Source organism: Naegleria gruberi, assembly GCF_000004985.1.
Source record: "Naegleria gruberi genomic scaffold NAEGRscaffold_13, whole genome shotgun sequence".
Classification (NCBI taxonomy): Eukaryota; Heterolobosea; class Eutetramitea; order Acrasida; family Naegleriidae; genus Naegleria; species Naegleria gruberi.
This window is the reverse complement of record NW_003163314.1, coordinates 403,994-421,732: the sequence shown is the minus strand read 5'-3', so window position 1 is coordinate 421,732 and position 17,739 is coordinate 403,994. Positions and strand designations below refer to the sequence as shown.

Genomic DNA, 17,739 nt, shown 5'->3' with positions numbered 1-17,739 from the left:
GTCTTACTTTCGATTATCATTTAAATGAGAATACAAACAAATTGGAGAAGGTACTATTTATTAGTGAATCAAACTTTGGAGCAGTTAGATATTATGATTTGACAACTCGAACTGTTCGTACTCTTAATCCTGGATTTGTCAATTTGGAGTCTTCCACTTATATTGATTCTTCTTTAAACTATTCCCTGTCATCCAAACCAATGTCTCTTAGTGTTGGAGTGGTCAATGGTGACACAATTGAATATTACATTTTGAATGAACAAAGTGGAGTTTACAGTGATGCCATTATCAGAGTTTCCCAAAATATTTATTCAAAAGCAAGACAAATATCATTGGTGGTGGGAAATGCTTTGAGACCTAACAATACTGCAAGAATGCCCACTTATATGAATGCCTCCTCAGTCACCTACAATCAGCCAGAGGGAATTGTTGCCACAGATATGGGTATTTTCGTATCTGACACATACAATAACAATATCAAGCTCATTGATAATACTAATAATGTCAAGGTAATTGTTAAGAATGTGAAGAAACCAACTGGTCTTGCTTATTATGTGACGAGCACTGGAGCGAGATATTTAATATTTTCAGAAACTGGAAGACATGCCATCAAAAAAATCAATCTAGAAACCAATGTAATAACAATACTAGCTGGTATTCCAGATCAATTTGGATATAATGGAAATTCTAATGATGCAACACAATCTCTGTTGAATGAGGTAAGTTGAAATGAAACAATTTTTTCCAACCAATCAATTGATAATTAATTAGCCAAGAGGAATGACCATAGTTAACATTCCTGTAAAACAACAAGGTATACTCTTTGCTGACAGTTTAAATCACAGAATTAGATTTATCAAATTCAATGCCACTCTGAACGAATCTTCCATTTTCCCTATCCTTAGCATATCTGGAATGGGAGTTGCAAGCAGTGATAGTAGATACTATAATACACCTCATGATGTGCACGGATGTGATAAATGTTTTGCATTTTATGTAGCAGATACTTACAATAATCGAATTAAGAGATTGAGATTTACTAGTGATGGTGATGGACCAGTGATGTACTCAGTAACTGCAGGTGACTCACAACTCGGAGCTGGTTTCAGTGGTGACAATGGTGATCCATTAATGGCAAAATTCTTTCACCCATATTCTGTTGTTTCTACTGCTGATAGTTCATCCGAAAATCAGTATGCTAGTGCATTACCAAAACCAATCGCAATAGCTGACACTATCAATAGCAGAATAAGATGGGCAGATTCTAAAATAATCAAGACGATTATTGGTGGAGCCAATGATGTTCAAGAAACAGAACCATCACGAGGAAGATCTGCCAAATTGAAATATCCAAAGGCATTGGACTATAGAAATGGAGTAATTTATATTGCTGACACGTCGAATAACAAGATTAGAAAGTACTCAATTAAGGATGATTTACTAACAACCATTTCTGGAGGTTTTGGTGATAATATTCCAGCCAATCAATCATCTGCTATTCCTCTAAGCATGGTCAGAGCAAAAAGTGGAAACATTTACATAACAGATAATTTGAATAATATTATTAGAAAGATTGATGGAATGACTGGAGTTATTAGTACAATTGCAGGAACTGGAGATTATGGATTCCATGGAGAGAATGGTCCAGCTACAAGTGCTACTGTGGCATTTCCATCTGGAATTGCAGTTTCACCCCTAAATGAAGATATCTATTTCAGCGATACCAACAATCATAGAATTCGAAAGATTTCTTCCAAAGATGGAACAATTAGTACAGTTTGTGGAACTGGAAATATTGGATTTTCTGGAGATAATGGTCTTGCCATCAATGCAGATATCAATTCACCAACATGTATAATGTTACTTCCACCAACTTATGAAGAATTTGTTTTTTGTGATAAGAATAATGGAAGATTACGAAGAGTGTTTAATTTTAATGGCCAGAGATATATTTATTCAATGGCTGGTAACGGAACAGTTGATGTTGTCGATATTGTTGCCAGTTATCTTATTGAATCATCATTGACAGCAGTGGAAGTTCCTCTCTCAAAGCCAGAAGGCGTATCATTTGTGGATAATACTGGAAAGATATTCGTATCTGACTCGTTGAATAATGTAGTGAAACAACTAGTTCCATTCTGTGAAAATAATTATGTGCTTAATCCAGAGAAAACTAGATGCATTCCAAAATGTTTTGAGTGGACCAGTTTGGATTCCAAAGTATGTAGCGGAAATGGAATATGTTTAGATAGTGATACCTGTTCTTGCCCCCCTCAATATAGTGGAAATCAATGTCAGTATCCAGTTTGTTTTGGCATTTCAAGTTCTAGTTCGGCTGTATGCTCCAATTCTAGTGGAACATGTCTTAAACCAGATACTTGCTCCTGCTCCTATGGATATATTGGAACAGATTGCAGAATGGTCACCTGCTTTGGAAAATCAGGAGCTGATGCATGCAATGGAAATTTGTGTGTTGCTCCAGATATTTGTCAATGCAGTAATAGCTTTGGAAAGGAATGTGAACATAACAGTGTTTTGATTGGAACCATTGTTGGATTTAGTATATTTGTTTTATTGTTACTTTGTTTCTCCATGTTAACAATGGTAATCTTCTTTTCCAAGTATAGAAAGCAAAAGAAAATTATTGAAATGGATCAAATGTTGGACGAAAGATTACTATCTCAAACTGAAGTTGGAGAAACCTTTGAATTTATGGACATTAACAACTCTGACAATTCTTCATTCATTATTCCAATTGAACAATTAAACATGGACAAACCAATCAAGAGATTGGGTTCAGGAGGAATTGGTTCTGTATTCCAAACTCGTTGGAAGAATAACATTATTGCTGTCAAGGTATTTGACATGAACAACATGAATATTTCTGAAAAGGATTTCCTCATGGAGGCTATCATTCTCTCGAAATTAAGACATCCGAACATTATCACATTTTACGGAATTTCTTCGAGTCCTACAAAGAGATTCATTGCTATGGAGTGTTTGGAGAAGAGTTTGGATAATTTAGTAACAGAAATGCAAAATCAATCAGTTCAGTATTCTCTCACTCAAAAATTGGAAATTTTGACAAATGTTGCTAATGGAATTCTCTATCTTCATACATTATCTCCAACAATTTTGCATAGAGATTTGAAACCTGCCAATATTTTGATTGACAGATTTGGAGTTTGTAAGCTTTGTGATTTTGGTCTCAGCAAGATGTTATCCAATTACAGAACTTCTGTCACAAGTCAAATAGGAACCTGTTACTATTTAAGTCCTGAAATGATTTCCAGTAATAGCGATATACTTGGTGAAGATGCCAGAGCAATCGACATTTACAGTTTCTCCATTATCATTTGGCAAGTACTATTCGAATGTACCGATCCATACATGAGTAGAAACTCACGAGTTTTACAAAAATTAAGATTAGAAGAACCAAGCAATGTTGAATCTTCCTATCAACTTCACAAGGGAATTTGTGAAAATAATTTGAGACCAATTATTCCATTCACAGATTTGGAGGAATGCAAAGAATGGTGTAAGGAATTCGATTCTCCAGATGAGTACGAAAGAATTTTCGATTTGACTGAATTAATTAGACAAAGTTGGTCTCCCGTTCCTTCTACACGTCCTAATATTCAAGAAATTGTTGATCGTTTAGAGAAAATTTACAATGCCTAATTTAGTTATTTAATAAAAATAAAAAAATAAAAAAATAAAATAAAATATTTAAAAAATTTATTTATCTTCTTCTACAGATTGATCAACAGAAGTTGTTGTGGTAGCAGAAGGTGAAACACAATCAGCAAGAGCAATGTCAACCACTGGTGATTTTGGTGAATTTGGAATTTGTGAAAGACCTTTTGATCGTTTCGAATTATTTGTTGATCTTTCAGATTTCATTTCACTTGTAGTATTTCCTATCACTTTCCCATCCTTCTTATTATTCATCATGTTATACGAAACTAGTGGATTGTAAACTAATAGTACAAATATGGAAAAGAGTAAAATTCCCAAAGCTTGCAAACTATAATCAATTACATGCAACACTGGATTGAAACTCGTAGTAATAATCGCAACAATCGAAGCTAGTAATTGAAAATAGGCACTAATCAACATGCCAACAATCAATGCTCCAATTTTGACTTCTGGTCTTTGAAGGAAATTTGAGCTAGCTTGTGAAATTCCAAGAGAATTCTTTCGTACAAAGAGAATTAGACGAACTCCTACAAAAACAAACATGATAGATTCAATCGTGATTGTAACTGCAAAGATTACAAAGATAACGATGAGAATTGCAATGACATTGGCTTTGAAATTTGTGGCAACTTTTGAGGCGAGGACAACTCCAACGTGGACAAAGGCAAGTAGGAAGATTAGGACAGCGAATAGGGTAGATATGATGTTGAAGAAGTATTTGATGAATTTGTGGGCCTTTTGGGTCATGGCGTTAACAACACGAGCTGTGTCCAAACTATTTCCAAAATTAAATATTCGAATCAATGAAGAAAATACTTACAAGATATTCAAAATGAAACAAATAATGACTATAATTACAGCTCCCTGCAAATATACAGCAACACTCTCTATGGCAGAGAATACATAGAGTGGAATTAGTAATTGATTGAAATTTTCAATCTTGGTATAGTCTGAATAAGTCAAGTTTATCCAGAGGGCTCTCCCATTATAGGCAAGTCGAAAAATCAATGCAAGAGTTTGTTGACCTATGCACCAAAACACCAAGAAGAAGACTAGAATTTGGTTTCTCTTCATTTCCTTCCTGTATCGAATAAGAATACCACTCATGATGGCAACAACAATGGCATAGCATGAGATGAAAACACATGATACAACAATCGAACCAACGTTTTGGGAATATTGAGGAAAGGTGCTGGCAAGAGATTCGTGTGTTGTGTTTGTTATTGTTGAGTTGCTTGCTAACGTTTCGAATAGATTCAAAACACCATTCGAAACAAGTTCGGCAGACATGTTAGCAGAGGTTCTTTGTTTTTAATTTTTTGTGTTGTGAAAATGTAACAAGTGATGTTCAATACCCAACAACATCATTAGTTTCGTACAAACTACAAAGCCAACTTTAGCAAAAAAGGAAAGTTACGGTAAATTTACAACTTTGTCGAAATACAATCATAAACAGGCACAACCCAAATTATTAGACTCTTACTATAAAAGTATACTGGCATTTCCCCTTCGCACTTTTCAAAACTTATTCGAAACTTGTTTACCTGATGTTGAACCTTAGATACAAGAAAATAAGAGGATATTCATGCTCTAATGTATTGAGGGGTTTGAAAATAGCGTTGTCGAAACTATTAGGTTTTCGATGTTAACCGAGGGAAAGATTTCGAATAAAAATATCCAACGCTATCAAGTAACAGCAATATCTGTTGGGCAAAATCCCTACACGATGAAAGCTTTCTGATAATAAGCAAGTACAAGAGAAATCATTAGAATTTTGCTATATTTTCCATTTCATTTTCTATTATTCGAAACATTTCCATTTCTGAAACCACCAATGCATCCATAACAATATCATTTGGCAAGTCTTCAAACTTTGTTTTTGGAAATGTTACATATGGTCAAAAGAATCCAATCTTAAATATTTCATTTTGTCACTTATCCTAATCTTCTTTCAAAAACTAAAATCATTTTTACAAACCCATGTTGTATAACATTTTCTACACATTCATTTATTCTCTCAATAAAGCTGAAATTTTGAATCCTTAATTTTCTCCTCGAAATAATATCAACACAACAGTATTACGCTGTACATCTCCAGAGTTCCAACTTCCTTTGTTCTTAGTAAAACAAATACCAAATTTAATATTAAGCGCGCCAAGTAACATCAACAACAATTCATTGCTGAGATATTTACTGAGTTCTCATTTCACTTGCTGAGCAGCAATTTAAGGCAGTATTTTGTTAAGGAGATGAAAAAAACAAAAAAAACAATTGCCGCCAATCTGCAACAACTAACGAGCAGGAAATTAACGTGAAAAATTGTATAATATTTGAAAAATGACTTTTATTGAATCAACGGAAGGAGAATTGGAAGTTTGTCAACCAGAACAAGTCAATTGTCAACATTTTAATGAAGAAAATTGTCATGATTTTGATAATGTTGTCATCCAAAAGAAGGTTTGGGTTAAGAAACAACCCTATTTGAAGAGAAAGTCAATTCGTGTTGATTTGGCATTGAAAGCTTCCGAAAAGAAAAGAGAAAAAAAGATTTTCAAGAATGAAATTAATGAAAATGTTGAAAAAGTTCCTCAAATTCAAGAACCAACAGTTACAAAATGTGAAAGCTCTGAAATGAAGCAAATGGAGTTTATTCAAGCTTTATTAAGGGAGAAGAAACAATTAGAAAGTGAACTAATGATGATGAAAGGAAGAGTTGCTCAATTGGAAGAAATGTACTATGAATCAAGAAACTTTTACAAGGAGCAATTGAAGAAGGCCTATTCTAAAGGAGAAGAACAAGTAACCTGCAAGAAATCTCACTCAACTGAGTGCATTCCAAAGAAAATCTTCCTAAAGAAGAGTGTAAACAAGAAGAAAACTGCCGATTGTTTGGAAGAATGTCCAAAATGCCACAAACACTTTAAAAACAAGTATATGAAATATCATGATAGAGTTTGTGGAAACATCAAGTTAAAGTACATTCTTTCCGAGAGAGATTTACTTCAATTGGAAACTGCCAAGCTCAATATGCAATCAGAGAATCTCAAATACGAATTTGATTGGAGAAAGAGAAGAGTTGAGTTTAAGAAACAGGTTGAACAAGCTAAATTGAGAAAGAACTTTATGATTCTTTATAAGAGAAAGTAAAATAATGCAATGAAATTCTTTCGTCTATAAAATTGGAATGGGAATTTATAAAACTAATCTAAATAATTAACAGGAGAATCAGTCGAAACTGATGCGAATAGACCTGTCTTTTCCTTCAATCTTATTTCATCCTCAATGGCCTTATGATATTGATCATAGACAAGTCTGTGAATACTTGCCAAAATGTGAAGATAATTTTCTCTTCCCAAATCCTTAATCATAGTTGGAAGATTCTTCTTTAAATTCTTAACATGATTAGGATCTCCAATAATCTTTGATAAAACTTGTGAAAATGATTCCATAAACTTGTCAAACGAATCTTTTTGTGGTAAGCTCTTAAAAAGTGAAACTTTCCACTTGATTTGAGAACCCAAATGATGGAAAGCCAACAAGAGAGCTTCACAAATGGCAATCTTTTCAGGATTCTTCTCATAATTGGAGGTTTGCTTTTCAAACTCTTGTAAAATATAATTCAAATTCTCTTCCAATTTGCTATTCAAAATAATGGAATGATAAATCTTACAATACAAGGCACAGGCAATCAATTCGTAATATCCTTGTTCAGTAGATTTGTACTCATTGTAAAATCTTGTTGTCTTGAGCCATTCTGTTGGATTTCTCAAAATGTACAACAATTTTGGAAGTGGAAGAGCCAACAAGATTGACATGGTCATTTGACCTACACCGGAGAGTGTGGACAGAGTGGCTGATCTTTGTTGTGAGAGGAAGTTTGCAGAGTTGGAATTGATGGCATAACAATTGGCATTGGCCAACAAACCAAATTCCAAATAATAAGCTTCTCCTAAAAGCGTTTTGAATGAACCAATTTTCTTTGGATTGAAAACAGTTCTGCCAAGTACTAAATTCTGAGCTGGTTTGGTAACTGCAACCTTCTTAATGTATTCATTGGATTTTTGAGTTAAATGATCACGAACTGGCTTTGAAATGACATAGCTGTCAGAGATGGAATCGTCTGGAATTTTGACTTCTGTTGAAGCAGTTCTCAAATGGGCAATAAATTGTTGATTGGTTACATTACCAACTAGAATTATTCCACCTTCTAATAATTTGTTTTCTGGATTTGGCTTTACAATATTGACAATATCATGGGAGAACATGAGTTGATATTCCATATCATTTGCCATTGGATAAACAATTACCTTTCCTTGATTATCATTGGTCCAAGTAATTGGATGTCTGGTTCTTCCATCATTATTGAAGAAACTCAATCCTTGATTAATTTGAATATCCCAGAAATTAACTCTCAATGCTAATCCATCAAATATTCTCATATAATTCATAAATTCCACATTATTAATATGAGAATTAGTAAAGAAAATGACATCGTATGTATTTTCTCCTTGAGGTGAAGGCATATAGGAAGGAGCCATTCTCACATCCATCAGATGCTTTTCAATTTGTTCTCCCTTATAAATAAGAGAAATGGAATAGTACAAGGTGTCGAAATAATTAACTCTATCAGTGAATGCAAACTCAATATTATGTTCCAAACATGAAAGAGCCATTAAATTTGGAATTTCAATATAGAGACTGGTTGGTTCAACCATTGTTGCATTAGGAATCAACTCTGGGAAAACAACCATTCTTGGATCAAAATCAATTTTCAATCCAACTTGACAAACCATCGATTGACTCATAGATCCATAAGGTAATGTTGCCAAATTCTTCACACCAACCTTCATTATTCCTCTTTGAAGTTTATCCATTGCCTTTGTACAGTTGGCATATTCAATTGCCAATGGAAGTCTTGCTGTGAAATTCTTCTCACATCCCTTAGCATGTTTCTTATCATAATATTTAGTTGGAGTATTCAATCTGACATTGGCAGCAAAAGATCCAAAATTTCTTGGTTCCTTATTCATTCTTTCTTCAACTCGGACAAGAAATTCCTGATCAGTGATAGTAATTACTTGACCTGGCACGATTGGTTGTGGAAGAATGAATTTTGGAATATTACAAACAGTAAATCCATCACCAGTCAATGAAACCTCAGCACCTGCAGGAGCAGTCAATCCACCTTCATTCTTAATTACAAAATTTGTAATCTTGGCTTGTTCTCCTGGTTCCAAAATTCCATCATCAATTAATGGAACAAATGAAAAATCAATAACTTTGAGTTTGTACTTTTTAGCTGATTGTTCAATGACCATTTTAGTGAATGGATCAAGAACTCTGTACATGACAGCTCCACAAACTCCATCAGTTCCTTGTTGTCCTGATTGTCCTGATTGACCATTAGTTCCAGATTTTCCTTGTTTTCCTCTGTAACCTTTTGATCCATCTGGTCCATGATGAAATCTCTTAATTTCTGTGTGAACTCTATTATCTGGAAGAGTTCTAGTAATGGTGATTGGATCACCTGGATCACCTCCCTTTCCAGCATGTCCACCCTCTCCAGGACTTTTAAACAGGTTGCAATTTCAACATATTCGAAAGTTCACTTACCTTCCACCACTGCCACCAATTCCTCCATTTCCACCTCTACCACCAGATCCTCCTCTTCCTGAAATACTCGTTCCTTCAATATAATTCAATAAATATGGATTGGTGGTGTCAATATAGACTGATCCTCCATTTCCACCATTTCCTCCTCTATTCGAAAGGTTATTTGAATATGAAATTTCCTTTTTTCAACTTACCTGCCACCATTTCCTCCACTTGTTTGTGTAAAAATTGTTTACAAAATTAAGGAACAACTTACTTTCCTCCATGGCCACCACTAATTAGTTTCGAATAAAGTTTAAAAAAGACTTTCTTACTTACTCTCCACCACTTGAAAAGTGAATTTTAATGAAATTTTGAAAAACTTACTCTCCACCACTGAATTGATTCGTATAATTGCAAAATGTAAAACTTACTTGCCACCATTTCCACCTCTACATTTCGAATATTAATATTAGAATCTAATGTTAAGAATAATTGCTTACCTTTCTCCATTTTGACCTGGTGCACCTCTTTTACCTTGTGAACCAGCACCTCCTATTCCACCTCTTTTTCAAATGTTCATTTCGAATAGAAATTAAAGTAAAACTTACTGACCACCAGCTCCACCACTATTCGAAATTAGAATACAGAACTATAGGAATTCTTCTACTTACTCGCCTCCCTTTCCACCACTATTTTTTTTGTAAATTAATAACATTATTCACAAAACCAAACTTACTTTCCACCATTTCCACCACTTTCGAATATTAATTTCAATACATGTGCATTTAAAGCTAAACTTACTTTCCTCCCTCTGATACACAAACCATCTCACAAACACCTCCTCCATAACTAAAGTCACCACTCACAACAACAGTTGACATGACATCACCTTCCAATAGAATGTGAATATCTTTGCCGTGTTTTGCATCTTCACCATTCTCACCATGCCAAGCATTGGTTGCGTTAAATCCATTGCCTCCTCTTTTTGAAGATATTTTAGTTAAATATTAGTTTAATTTACCTTTCTCCGTGATAGCCATTCCCTCCATGACCATATCCGTGAGCACCGTGTCTTCCAGTCTATGCACATCAATAATGTATGATGAATATCTTTAGTTTTAACTTACATGACCATTTTCACCTCTTTGACCACTATTCGAAACATCAATAATTATTATTCTAAACACACCAAAACACTTACAGTTGGCCATCCCTTCCATTCTCCCTACTCTTTGCTCGCTTTACAAATTGTTGCATTTTTTTTCTCTTGTCTCATTCCCAATTAGGAAGAGGCACTCTATTTATTTCTCAGAATGTGTGAAACCTCGTAAAACTCAATGTTTCATTGAAAATTGATAAATCAAATATTCTTCTAAAATGCATGTTGTAATGGAAAGAAAGTGGAAAGTGATCAAGTTTACATGTAACAATTAAACACACAATCGAATAGATCAATCATTGGTATGATATTAGGTTTAGCTCTAGTAATAGTTGAACTCTAAGAAATTAAAGGGGTTCCCCAGGGAAAGAAACTACAATAAAATTATTTATCGATTTGGGGAATCGGATTAATATTCCACGATTTTACAATGTTAAATTCGTCTCTAATGATCAAAGTTTCCAAATTTGGAGCAATTAAATTGGCTTTGCATACATCGAAAGAAGTAGTTTCCAATTTTTTTAAATTTTCTAATTTAAGCATTGTGTGCATTGATCGAAAATCATAATAATCTATTTCTGCTTCCAATACTAATTCTTCCAAAATTGGTAAATCTAATTGAATGCATTTCGATGGAACTTTCAAAGTTAACTTTTTCAATTTTGGAAAATTTTCATAATTCATACAATAATCAATTTTCTCAAAATACATTTCCTGTTCAAACGTTGAAATAAATGTCAATTCTGTTAATTGACCAAATTGAATATTAATTGTAAATAAATCTTTCAACGAATCAATTGCAACTAAACTTTCCAAGCATTCGCATATCATTTGCAATTTTGGTGAACATTCCAACTGGACATGACAATCTTCAACTTTTAAATGTTTCAAATAAGGAAAATATTGAATAATACTTTCAAATTGTAATGGAACGACAACTTGACAACATTCCAATCTCGATATTTTACAATTTACATTAGTCAATGCATAAATTTCACAATTTTTCAAATATAATTCTTCAATTTTCGTCGATGCAAGTGCCACATTAACAATATAATCCATTGCATCTGGCATCCCAAATTGACATCCCAAATCAATCGTTGTGAAATATTGTAAAAAATCGAAACATGCTTCCCAATTAAATGGTAAATATTCCTTCACTGTATCATGATCATTGTATTCATCACAATTTTCATCACGATTTTTGGATAAATAATTGGAAAATGATAATTTTGTGGAAGGATGAAGACAAATTCTTCGGAATGATTTGCAAACTTGTCCTAAATTGATGATTTCTAATGTGGATGAGGATAGATATTCTAATATTTTACTAATGATCAAATCGTCGAATGGGTGCTCGTTGATTTCTTGCATTTTTTTGTAATTTCTTTTAAACATTTATTAAGATTTCTACAAATAATAAATTATTTTAAATACTAATTGGGTTTTATTACTCCTATAAGATGTCTCACAAAATTTTGCTTTACAAGTAAAGTGGAATTTGAGATAGATTTTAGCTTTGGTCCCGAGAAATCGAGATTTAATAAACTAAAGCACAAGTATTACTTTGAAGATACACATTTCAAAGGTCTGTCTCTTTAGTGCTAAAGATCTTTTCTCTTGTCCCTTCTTGTACAGACTTTTTGGAGAATCTAAAATTACAATGCAGTTTTCTAATAAATTTGACCTAGAAGTTGAAATTCAACCGTTATGGCCAATTGTTCCAGAGAACTCACTCATTCTATTTATAATTAAGAATGATGTGTACTCAGTTGTAGAGAAGTCTGCTAACTCTAGCTTACTGAGGTAAGTGAACAAATGTGCTTATTTGTTACTGCTTACAATAATATGTATAAAGGGTGGGAATTTAACTAATTCCGTTAAGGAATTGGTTAAATGGGTGGGCTGTTGGTTGGTTGGTAGGATTGTAGAGTTTGTTGATTTTGTTGTGATTGTTGTTGTTGAGACATTTTCTTTGGAGCTCTTGAGTGTTATTGAGTGTTGTCAACGTTCAATTTATACTAAATTGAATTGCTCCATCACAATATTTACAACATGTTCAACCAATAGAAATTAATCATTTAACCAATCAAATAATTCCCAAATCTCTTCTGTTCTATTTCCAATAGAACAATCTAAAGATTTCTACAAATAATAAATTATTTTAAATACTAATTGGGTTATTGTCCCGAGAATAAAGTATTTGAAGTACCTAAGGAAGGTAAGATTTCTTCTGATATGTATGTTAAGTAACAATCAGATCTCCATCGTCCAGCAACTTTTAGTTGAGAAGATGTGTAACCAGATTTTGCAAGATGTGTAGCACCTCTTTTTCTAAGTGAATGTCCAGAGACAATTGAAGTGTTGTTTGGATTATGTTGTGATACATATTTCACTATATTAGAAATATCTGCAGTTCTAAAGAATGTGTTGGATCTAGGGTTGCTAAATAATGGGCACTTAGGAGATTTAAATTGCTTACAGTGATCATAATAGGTTTGGAATATTTTGACAGGACATATTTCGGAATAGGAAGGTTCAATAGTAATTTTTTCACCTTTTCCTTGTTGATCTGTTTTTGTTTGTCCTAAAGTGAAAACTAAATGACCATCCTTATTGTAAGACACATCACCGAATGACAAATCCGCTAACTCTCCAGGTCTCATTAATGCACGAACACCAACAGCAATTACTGCAGCATAGAGTTTGAATGACCAAGGGTCAATGTTTGGTGGGTTTTCTAACCAATATTTTAGGTTAGCTAAATCAAATGGTTCTCTAATTAGTTTTTCTCTATCAAAGAGAGACCATATCTTTGTTGTAGATGATCTGATATCGGAAATTATTGAATTTTTCCAATCAACCACAATGCCCAAACATTTGGTTTCATGTTGAAGGGCGGCACATGCTTGTTTCACTGACCCACCTGAGCCTTTCAATAACATGTTTGTGAGATAAAGGGAAATGGAATTCAGATTCCAACATCTTTCAATGTTATACCAGAAACAAAAATCTTTAAATTTGTTAACGTGGTTTCTGTATGTTCTGATTGTCGAATCAGCTAACTTGTATTTGAGGATAACATCTCTTGCTTTGAATAATGTTAGTAGGTGGTTGCTTGAACCTTTAGTGCTACAAAGTTCCATTCTGAGTTTCTGGATAGTTCCATGTCTTGATTGAAGATCATGTCCTCTTTCGTTAAGAATAATGTTTCTTGTGTTATCTTCATTAGAACTGGCCACCAAACTGCGCTTTCCCATTTTGGAACGATTAGAAGAGCCTTTGCTTTGCTTTTTAGTAAGTGTGTTACTGTTGGGAGGATTAAGCCTAAGGGAGGAACCAAATAATTGTTCTCCTGTTCCCAATTGTTCAAAAAAGCATCCTGATAGAAGTTTCTTTGACCGAACCTTCTTACTTTGCAATTTGTTTGGCTTGCAAATTGGTCTATGCTGAAAGGACCAAATTTTTGCTGGAGTTGATTGAAAGTTGAATTGATTATTTCCCATTCTCCCAATCTTGAGAGCTTGTCTGCAAAGAAATTTTCTTTGGAAGGAAGGTACGTTACTTTTCTGATTAGCCAATTGTTGTTGATACATATTTTCCATATTCTTCTTGCTACTGTTGCTAAGTAATCTACTTTTCCTCCTCCATTCTTGAGGTAAGTCATGATTACTTGATTGTCTGTTCGTACGTGAAATTGTGTTCCTTTTGAAAAAGACTTGTTCTTTTGAATTGCCAATATCATTTGTTCGACTGCTAGTAATTCTTTTAAATTGATATGGTATTCTTGAATTTGATGGCTCCATCTGCCATGCATTATTAGGTTTTTGGATACTCCACCAAAACCTGTCGTCGATGAGTCCGTTGTTAGGATTTGTAATGTTGTTTCTAGTTCGAACGTTGTTCCTTTTGATTGTTTTAGGATTGCAGAGATTGTCTTTAAATCTTGAAAATCGCTTCGTAAGATATGCATTTCTCCTAACCATCCTTTCTTTGTTACCATATTTGAAATGTGATGTTGAGGTCGAATTAGAAAAGGTCTTAAGTTCTTGTCTATTGTACTTAGGAACATCAATTTCCCTATTATTGATTGGAACTTTCTGATCTTGATTCTTCGTTGACTTAAATGTTTCAATTCTAGTTTCTTGAGGATCTTTTGGGCTGTGTTGATTTTTTCTTTCTGAAGACAAAGTGTTCCTAGTTTTGTGTTGATTGTTGATCCTAAAAAATCTATTTCTTGAACAGGAGACAGTACTGACTTTTTCATCTGAATTACAAAGCCAAGACTTTCTAATAATTGTCTCGTTCTTTCTATGTTTTTCTGACATTCTTGAAAGGAATTTCCTATTATTAAAATATCGTCCAGATAGAAGAATATGACTATACTTTCTTTTCTTAATTGAGTGATTGCTGTTTTCATAATCTTGTGAAATGTTCTTGGTGCGATATTTAGCCCAAATGGAAGAGTTGTGTATTTGTACCTTTTGTTGTTGAATTGGAAGGCTAGAAGATGCTGTGAATTGCGTTCTATTTTTAGGTGATTGTAACCAGATTTCAGATCTATTTTTCCACACCATTGACCTCTTTTTAACAATTTCATTATTGTCTTCAACGTTTCTTGTTTGAAGTGAAGCGTTTCTATTCCAGAGTTTGCCCCTCTCATATCTAAAATTGGTCTGAATGGCTCTGTTGAATTTCGCTTTGGTATGAGGTAGATTGGGTGAATTAATACTTCTTCTTTGTTGGAAACTTCTATAATCATTTCTTGTTGTTTCAGTTGTTCTATGTGTTCTTGGAACCAAATTTTCTCTTTCTCTTTCGTTGGTTCTCTCTGTGGAAGTGGATGGATTAGTTGGGGGTTGTGGTTGATTGTTAGACCATTCTTTACCCAATCTAATATTGTTTTGTTGGAGGTTATCTTTTCCCACTCCTTTGAAAATTTGGATAACCTTCCCCCTATTATGGGGTCACTTGGAATTTGAGGTTCCATTTTTTCCTCCATTTTTGTTGGAGTTATTATAGTCATACCGTTTACCACCTCTTCTGTTTTGGTAATCATATTGTTTTTGGTTGTAACTACTACTGTCTCTTTTCCTTTTGTTATAGTCGTGTCTGTAATTATTATTTCTATTCTTTACCATTTGGAAAATGTTAGTTTCAGTTTCTTTCTTCTTTTCTTTTTTTTAATTCCTTCATAACCTCATTAGTGTAGGGATTAGCAGAAACTGACATCGTATTTTCGACATTTGCAATCTTATCTACAGAATTGGTGGATAATGCTACATCATAAATTGTCTTTCTAAAGGTAGCAACATTAATTAATAGGTTCATAATGTTAGACATTTCTTGGGCAGAACTAACTTTGAACATTCTTTCGCTCATTTTACCAACCATGAGTACAAAGTTATAATCATTTCTCAACTTCTCATTGGTCAACTCGTTGGATCTATTATTACCAAACAGAACTGAATGACCAGCAGTAATGGAATTGAGTTCCTGTTGTAATTCTTTACCCTTCTCTTTACTGATGACTGGTTTTTCAAATGAAGTCATTAGAACTAAATCTTGCAATGAACCAAACTTGATATTGTTATGCTTTGCTTTGTAAAACAATTCCATGAGTTGGTCTGTTAAATTATCAATTTCTTCTTTATCATTGAAGATAACATCTTCTTCATCCTCTTCATCTTGAGGAGGTTGGAGATTAGGTTGAAGATTTGGTTGGAGATTAGGTTGTTGAGTTGTTTGTGGGGTTGTTTGTTGAGTAGGTTGTTGATTTTGTTGTGGAATATTCATATCTCTAGTAGAGAAAGCATCAAAACTGTTGGTTGGTTGGTAGGATTGTAGAGTTTGTTGATTTTGTTGTGATTGTTGTTGTTGAGACATTTTCTTTGGAGCTCTTGAGTGTTATTGAGTGTTGTCAACGTTCAATTTATACTAAATTGAATTGCTCCATCACAATATTTACAACATGTTCAACCAATAGAAATTAATCATTTAACCAATCAAATAATTCCTTATTTTACAAATCTCTTCTGTTCTATTTCCAATAGAACAATCTAATTTACTGGCAATGAATAATTTCAACTGTTTTCATTGATGAATAACAATGAAATTTATATGGTTGTAAAATAAGTTAGAAAGGTTTCTAATAAACAAATTGTAGTTGAAATTGGAGGGTATTTTATTAGAAGATGTTAATATTCCATTTCCTTATAAGAAAGAAATAACGAGTTCTCTATCGAACTTCTAGCTCGTTCATTAATATCACATTTCCACATTGTAAACAAATGACACGAACGATTCGGCAAGTTTCGAAAAGCTATTTAACATCAGCTTTAAAGATCTCTAAATTTCCATTCAAAAAAAAAATGTTATCCAAATATTCATCAAGATTTCTCTTAATCTTTACAACAGTGTTCCTCTATCAAGTTGTCTTGGTTTTGGCTGTCACTTACAATGACCTTGTACCTAAAGCCACAGGTTACAAGATGGGCGCCAAAGTTTACAATAGAAATTTGAAAACTCCTGGAACCCCTGGTGTTTCAAATTGGCATGTTGCTCAATGGGAAAATGCTTACGAACTCAATGCTTTCAATAATCAATATTCTGTAGCTAATCCAAGCTCTCGTGTTGTTTTCACTCCAGGAAATGATACTATTGAGCTAGCCCTGAATGGTAATTTGTTAGGTTGTGGTGTGGAAGCCAATTTATTTGCTGAACCAACCACTTCCAATACGTATGATACTGCCCCTTTCGTTCCAGCAATTGAAGGTCCACTTGCCAATAATGGAAAGCAATTATTACATACCATAAATGTAAGACCCTATTACATTCAACAAGTTGCTTCTTCATGTATTACTCAAGCTACTTTCATTACCTCATTTGTGTTGAAGAATTATGATGCTCCAAGTTTGACACTTTTCTATCAACTCAATTTGCATTATGCCTCAGTTAGTCCATCACGTGTTCCAAATAAGAATTGGTTTTTCAATGGAGCTGCCACTAATACTACAAATACATGGGGTTATGATGATGTGATTGCTTCCTATGAATTGACCTATCCAACTGTGGGACAAACTCTTGTCTTTTCTAAGGATGTCAAGCCAAGACTTCGTCAAGTTGTTGCTGACACTGCAAATAATATTCCTGCTGCTTATAAGAATCCAGATAGGTGGTACATTCAATCTACTTATTATGGTCCACATGTTTGGGGAGGTCTTATTACAACTTACTTTGCAAGCAATTTCAGACTGGCTGAAATGTGGTAAATTACAATAATTCAA

The 17,739-nt window shown here is 33.7% G+C and overlaps 7 protein-coding genes across 7 annotated transcripts; 3 read left to right on the top strand and 4 right to left on the bottom strand.

The window, feature by feature from the left end:
- Nucleotides 1–2,769: 2,769 nt before the first annotated feature.
- NAEGRDRAFT_32030 (uncharacterized protein) lies at nt 2,770–3,681 on the top strand (the record flags this gene model as incomplete). Its single annotated transcript, XM_002679573.1, has 1 exon — nt 2,770–3,681. The coding sequence occupies one exon, from the start codon at nt 2,770–2,772 to the stop codon at nt 3,679–3,681; it is 912 nt and encodes a 303-aa protein (XP_002679619.1).
- Nucleotides 3,682–3,738: 57 nt separating this feature from the next.
- NAEGRDRAFT_65312 (uncharacterized protein) lies at nt 3,739–4,989 on the bottom strand (the record flags this gene model as incomplete). Its single annotated transcript, XM_002679463.1, has 2 exons — nt 3,739–4,474; nt 4,520–4,989. 2 exons carry the CDS (start codon nt 4,987–4,989, stop codon nt 3,739–3,741), a joined length of 1,206 nt encoding a protein of 401 aa, XP_002679509.1.
- Nucleotides 4,990–6,036: 1,047 nt separating this feature from the next.
- Nucleotides 6,037–6,846, top strand: NAEGRDRAFT_47607 (uncharacterized protein; the record flags this gene model as incomplete). Its single annotated transcript, XM_002679572.1, has 1 exon — nt 6,037–6,846. The coding sequence occupies one exon, from the start codon at nt 6,037–6,039 to the stop codon at nt 6,844–6,846; it is 810 nt and encodes a 269-aa protein (XP_002679618.1).
- NAEGRDRAFT_79042 (uncharacterized protein) lies at nt 6,808–10,551 on the bottom strand (the record flags this gene model as incomplete). Its single annotated transcript, XM_002679462.1, has 14 exons — nt 6,808–9,267; nt 9,313–9,459; nt 9,507–9,524; nt 9,569–9,586; nt 9,631–9,639; nt 9,679–9,687; nt 9,726–9,743; nt 9,795–9,857; nt 9,903–9,920; nt 9,966–9,983; nt 10,096–10,275; nt 10,316–10,374; nt 10,422–10,446; nt 10,496–10,551. The coding sequence occupies 14 exons, from the start codon at nt 10,549–10,551 to the stop codon at nt 6,900–6,902; spliced, it is 3,006 nt and encodes a 1,001-aa protein (XP_002679508.1). The 3' UTR covers nt 6,808–6,899.
- A 286-nt stretch (nt 10,552–10,837) lies between these two features.
- Nucleotides 10,838–11,827, bottom strand: NAEGRDRAFT_65309 (uncharacterized protein; the record flags this gene model as incomplete). The annotated part of the gene is made up of 1 exon (XM_002679461.1): nt 10,838–11,827. The coding sequence occupies one exon, from the start codon at nt 11,825–11,827 to the stop codon at nt 10,838–10,840; it is 990 nt and encodes a 329-aa protein (XP_002679507.1).
- Nucleotides 11,828–15,610: 3,783 nt separating this feature from the next.
- On the bottom strand, nt 15,611–16,339 carry NAEGRDRAFT_47604 (uncharacterized protein; the record flags this gene model as incomplete). The annotated part of the gene is made up of 1 exon (XM_002679460.1): nt 15,611–16,339. The coding sequence occupies one exon, from the start codon at nt 16,337–16,339 to the stop codon at nt 15,611–15,613; it is 729 nt and encodes a 242-aa protein (XP_002679506.1).
- Nucleotides 16,340–16,824: 485 nt separating this feature from the next.
- On the top strand, nt 16,825–17,724 carry NAEGRDRAFT_65306 (uncharacterized protein; the record flags this gene model as incomplete). Its single annotated transcript, XM_002679571.1, has 1 exon — nt 16,825–17,724. The coding sequence occupies one exon, from the start codon at nt 16,825–16,827 to the stop codon at nt 17,722–17,724; it is 900 nt and encodes a 299-aa protein (XP_002679617.1).
- Between the last annotated feature and the right edge of the window lie 15 nt (nt 17,725–17,739).